Source organism: Delphinapterus leucas, chromosome 1 (genome assembly GCF_059928025.1).
Source record: "Delphinapterus leucas isolate spDelLeu-1000000601 "Yukka" chromosome 1, BTC_Dleu_Yukka2, whole genome shotgun sequence".
Lineage (NCBI taxonomy): Eukaryota > Metazoa > Chordata > Mammalia > Artiodactyla > Monodontidae > Delphinapterus > Delphinapterus leucas.
In genome coordinates, this window is record NC_143129.1 from 75,318,861 (window position 1) to 75,325,059 (window position 6,199).

The 6,199-nt window shown below is 43.3% G+C and overlaps 1 protein-coding gene across 1 annotated transcript; it reads right to left on the reverse strand.

The window, feature by feature from the left end:
* Nucleotides 1-331: 331 nt before the first annotated feature.
* Nucleotides 332-2,973, reverse strand: LOC149750596 (olfactory receptor 10J1-like). The gene is given in 2 exon segments (XM_089895853.1): nucleotides 332-1,933; nucleotides 1,936-2,973. Coding segments are annotated over 2 exon segments (927 nt in total). The 5' UTR covers nucleotides 2,213-2,973; the 3' UTR covers nucleotides 332-1,283.
* Between the last annotated feature and the right edge of the window lie 3,226 nt (nucleotides 2,974-6,199).

Sequence of the window (6,199 nt, forward strand, 5' to 3'; positions counted from 1 at the left end):
ATTTCCTAAACATTTCTCTTAACTTTCATACATGTGAAATATTATTTCTTTGTTTTGGAATTCTTCTCCTTCAACAATTTGCCCATCAGACAGTCTCCTGTAACTGTTTTAAAACCAGTCCAGATTACAGATCACCTCCTCTCTGAAGACTTCCCTGACATCTCCAACAGAGTTTCTCTTTCTTTCTCTCCCTCCCTCCCATTCCCCTTCGATCTTTTGTATATATCACTTGACATAAAGAATTGAAACTATATCTTTAAATGTTTGTGGGGCTTCCCTGGTGGCGCAGTGGTTAAGAGTCTGCCTGCCGATGCAGGGGACACGGGTTCGTGCCCCGGTCCAGGAAGATCCCACATACCACGGAGCGGCTGGGTCCGTGAGCCTTGGCCGCTGAGCCTGCGCGTCCGGAGCCTGTGCTCCGCAACGGGAGAGGCCACAACAGTGAGAGGCCCGCGTACTGCAAAAAAAAAAAAAAAAAAATTGTCTTTGCCACTAGAGTTGAGTTTTTTGAAGGCAGGCATTAGGTTTTTTTCATCTTTCCTTCCCCAGGATCTAGTCCACAGCCTGGTTCATTCCTATTACCCATTACATGCTTTCTGAATTAACAGCAGCTGAACTGACCCAGGAGGATCTTGGAATGTGCCCTCAAACGGCTATTAATATGGCTGACAAGATTTGGAATTGCTAGGATCTCTAATTAAACTGTCTGTGGTCACCATCTTTAATAAACAGTTTTGCTAGAAACTGGGATAAATTAAAGCAGCTGGGAGAGGAAATCTGTTTCCCCTGGGCTATCTCATTCTGAGGCCACTTTTCATGTCCACACAGTGATTTATGACTTGATATGTCATGTACAAGAGATTGCGACAGAGCCTCCAAGTTGAGCAATTCTCATGCTCTTAAGTAGGAAGGAAGGGATTATAGGGAAGAATGTGTGTCCTGGATTCTGTTTTTTCTAAGGGACTCCCTGTTGTCTTCATTAAGTGGAGAGCCACAAGAAAACCAAAAGGCCAATGAAAAATCCTTGGTCCACATTACTCCTCGACCTCTTCTTCAGGCATATACTGTCCTTGTTTATCTAATTATCCACAAAAATGGGGCCAGCACTTTGTCCAGGGGCTAAATTTAAAGCTTTCAGACTCCCGGTTAGATGCTGTTTCTGTTCCTCTCTTCTCCTCCTCCTTATGGGCCAGGTCTCTGGGAGCCAAGTACATGGGGCTCTTCTCCTCATAGTTCTGCTTAGAATGGGTGCTAAGAGCCTCAGCAGAACAATTCCCAAATTGTCAGGAAAGCTTCCTTCCAATGGCCCAGAGCAGAGCATCCTTGACCTCTTTGTTCCTTGGGGTGTACACCACAGGGTTCAGCAGGGAGGTGATCACAGTGGAGGTCACTGAGATTAGCTGACCCTGATCCTTGGTGTTCTCTGACCTGGGCTTGGGGTAGGCAATGGAGGCACAGCCATAGTGGACCATGACCACAGTGAGGTGGGAGGCGCAGGTAGCAAAAGCCTTCTTCCTGCCCTCGGCTGAGGCGATCTTGAGGATTGTAGAGAGAATGCGGATTTAAGAGATGAAGAGCAGACTCATAGGCACAACGAGCACCAAAACACTGATGATCAAAGTCAGAATCTCATTGACAGTAGTGTCGATGCAGGATAGCTTCATCACAGGTCGGATGTCACAGAAGAAGTGGGCCACCTTTGTTGCACAGAAAAGTAACCTAAATACAGGTGTCACCTGTGTCATAGCTACAATCAGCCCAATGCTGCAGACCCTCCACACCAGCTGGTTGCACACCCTCCTGTTCATAATGACTGTGTATCTCAGGGGGTTGCAGATAGCCACATATCAGTCATATCCCATTGCTGTGAGCAGGAAGCAGTTAGTGATCCCAAAGGTTACAAAAAAGAACATCTGTGTGGCACAACCGCCAGTGAGATAGACCGGCTTATACCCACGAGGCTGGATAGCATCCTTGGGAGAATGACCAATGTATATATAGTCTCTGAAGTGGACAGCATGCTGAGGAAGAAGTACATGGGGGTGTGGAGATGATGATCAATACGGATAATGGTCACAATGATTATATTACCTGCTAGGGTTAAGATGTATAGTGTAAGAAATACCACAAAAAGAGTGAGCTGGTGCTCGTGGAAGCTGGAGAAACCTTGCAAAACAAACTCAGTGGTGAGAGTGTGGTTCTCCCTCTTCATTGGGTGGTCACTAAATCGGAAAAGTAGAAGAATAAAAGTTGCATAATTTTAGTAAAGCAGTTTAATCACATTTCTGAAATTGATTGAACTTCATTCTCAGCTATAAACCTGCGGATACATTTCCCAGTGGATTGAAGTTGATCTTTGGATTTACTTAACTTTGCTTAAAATATTCTTGTTCTGTGGCCATCTATTACAATTTCCTATTCATAGTAGAATCATCTAATTTTCCTCCCCCCCACCCCCACTGTATAACCATGTACATTCCCACTTCACCTACTCTTCCTCCTTGTCACCTGGAATGCCCTTCCTCTTTTCCTGCTCTTATTTAAATCGTCCCCATTCTTCAAAGACTAATGTATGTCTTCCCCTCCATCAATGCATATTGTATTCTGAAATTTTCATTTGATGCTTGAAAACAGTTTGTTTAGGGATCAACTGGAGACTTCTTTTATTTCAAAACTATGAATCACGCCCTTGCACATCCTTTAAGACGCAGAAGCAAAGCAGACTCAGAAATGTTCATCTTGTTTTCAAGAAGGAGAAGGTGAATCTTAACCAAGCACCATCCCCTCTCCACTGCTGTCTGAATGATGGAAGTCGGCTGACACTTCACAGCACTCACTCATGTATATTGTAAACTATGCTACATCTTCATCTTCCCTAAACTAGAAGGCAGATTTACAGCCTTACTCAACTTTGTGAGTAGGCATACACCTACTCTGCACAGGTAAACAATTATACCAGGGAAGATGCAGCAAATTCAGGTGTCCCTCATCTAAAGCAAAAGCAGACCTTGAATATAAAGAACAGAGTTACAATAAAGATATATCATTTTGTTGAAGGATAGCTCTCAGTCTAATTCATGTAATATTTCACATTTTGGTCCCTTCAGACAGTAAGCTCCTGTAGGGTATATTTAAATTATATTTTGATTTTCTTATGCATATTCAGAAAAAGGCTTTTTGCATAAAGTAAATCACATCAGTGAGGAAGGTTAGCAGGCATGGAGACCTCCTTCAAGTCTATAAAAAATTATTTAAGAGAAGTTGGCAACCAGCTGTTAATCATTTACATGAAGAAATGCTAAAAAAAAAGAGTAAAGCTGCAACAGAATATATTTCCCAATAGGAAAAATAATTTGACACTAAAATATGTGGCTAAAGACATTTATCTTTTGGGAGGCCCCTGGGCCTAAACTAGGCAGCGGTCCAGCCATGGGTGGTATGGCACCTCTACTGTGAAATAAAAAAATGTGTGTTAGAGCTTTTAATTGTTCTAGTGATGGCCATGGGTGCTGCTAGCAATTAATGGTGCTAAATGTCCTGCAATACATGTGACGATCCCGCCCAAGGATGAACTGTCCTATTCCAAATACCAACAGGGCTACTGCTGAGAAACCCTGGGCTAGAGTGTTGTCTGATCTGGTTGAAGTCTGTCTTGAGGTAGAAGAATGGCTGCTATAACCTGGTTAGTATCCCCCACCCTGGGAAGCCTATAATTCTTCCAAGAAAATCAAAGGTAGGAAGAGCAAACACAACCTTATGAAGACCCACTCCAGCTGTGACGAGCTGTTATACTACAATAAGTTAAAGCCAGTCCATGAGCAATAAGCCCCATTTCAGCTCCTTTTCTAAAGAACAGTTACCTGTGACTGCATAGTGCTGAGGCACAACAGGAGAGCTGGGCTGGAGGAGGCCGAGGAGTGAAGATGAAATTGTTGTGCTCCCTTGGCCACAGCATGCAGGCCAGGGAGGGAAGAGCGAGGTAACCAAAAGTGCCTATGACGGGCTGAGGCTGAAGGGGCAGCAGATAAATACACTCTAGTGGGAATGTGGTTAGGCTTGGGAGCTGCAGGCCTCCTTGACAGCCCTTCTGTGTGGAGAAGTCTTCAAAGCCAGAGAAGGAGCTCCCCCAGGAGCAGCCAGTGGAGCTCCTAGAGGTGACTCCCTGTAGACAGACATCCTGAGAGCCATCCTGAGGGCTTGGAGGATACAGACAGCAGGTACCTGGGGAACTCATTATGTGTAGTGCTCATTTACCCAGTCCCAGGGTTGGCATTTGGGGAGCCTGGGGGAAGTTTTTGCTTCACATAGAATCAGCATTAGAGGAAGCTGGTTTATTTAGTTCCCTATACTTGTTTGAATAAACGTATTGTGGCTGGGCAGTTAGATCAGCTGGTTAGAGCGTGGGGTTAATAATAAAATAATGAATAAGCACATTGTGGGGTTTTTTGCATATGTGCCTTGGAAATCCATAGTTTACACATCTTGGCAGCTCAAGCTTGGAACCATATCATCTTGGATCTCAGGAAGTTTAGGCCCTTTTTCCTACAGGCAGGATCTCTTACAGACAGTTTAGGTATCTGGTTCTCTCTTTGGAATTAAAGTAGGCAAATATGGTCATGGTTCTGCAGAGGGCAGTTCACACTGCCTGTCTTTCTGCCCCTGTGACATTCAGAATTGGAAGGCCATTGTCTTTAGATCCAAGCATCCTCTCTTGGGGGTTAGAAAACAGAGATGAGCCTCTGAACACTGTGCTCTTTACTCAAAATTGCCTCCTCTTCTCCATTTGGCAAACTTCTACTAGTCTGTCAAGACCCAGCTTCAGAATTTACTTTCCGCTGAAGACTTTCCATGCGTTACTTTATTGCTTCTGTAGCATTTTCTTCCTTTAACATGTGGTGCTTATCTGCGCCCATTCATTCTTCGAGCACTAAGCATAAGCCAGGCCCTGTGCTCATTGCTGGGCATACAGAAATGAATGAGATGCTTCATCAACCTTTGAGGAGCCCACCGTTTGGTTACAGGTGGTAAGCAACTTAAATAAACTGAAATAAATGCCACGAGTAAGTGGGACAGGAAAGAGATGGTCCTTGATTAGACTCCCGTTGATTACAGAAAAAATGGAGTAGGTAAATAAGACCAAGTTACAAAATGTTTTAGAGTATTTAGACATTATCATTTTTAAGGGCCTCTCAAATGATTTCACTTATCCCTCCTTTTAATGGGCTTCACAGTCCCTTAGCAACTAACCTCTAAAGGACCAGCAGCCCTCACCACTAGCTACCCTCCACCCTCTTCTTGTTTATCTGGTGATTTTGCTTCCATGCTGGTAAAAAAGATACTCAACACTGGAATTTGATAGATTGATCTGGTAGCAGTAGAAGATGGATTTGAGGTTGGTGAGAAGAGGCAGGGTGGTTGCTGACACAACAGTCAGGCCAGAAATAATTGGGATTGATCTAGAAAGGGTGACAGTGGCCCATATAAAAGGGACAGATGGGACAGACATATGATGTGAATCAGTAGGGCTTGTAACTGAATCAATGTGTAGATCAAGGGAGAGGAAAGAACCAATCATTTCATAAACTACTCCCATCAGGTTCATTCGTGCCAACTCCCCCGATTATTCACAAATATGCATAGCTTCCTGTTAGATAAATCAAACAAATGATCTATATATTAATGTTCCATCATTAGATATGATTGGTGACTATGGGATCTCAATGGGAAAGGAGTGGAGTTGGGCAAAATAGCTCAGTGCTTTATGATGCCATTGCTCTGGGACAAATTAAGAAGATTTTGGAAATGGGGCAGTGGGTAGATGGTATAAAAATGTGGTGCCAGGGGAAAAAGAGGTTTTTAGCTCCAGAGTCAATTAATATTTATTGAACACTTTCGCAAGTTTTTGTCTTACTTAATCCTCCAAATGACCCTATGAAGTCAGTGGTACTATTTTCATTTTACAGATGAGAAATTATGAGGAATTTATTACTCCACCAACAGTAAGTCTATTGAAATTTGGTACTAGATGGAAATGAACACGTGAAGTGACTATAGAAACAAAGCTGGCAAAACAGCCAAGAGAACCTGCTATACACTGCTTTATTTGGGGACCATTTATTCTAGTTCATTCATGGCATTCACAGTAGTTTAGGATCCCAGGTCTAACCCTCCTTTAGGATCATCAATGGGACTCTTCCAG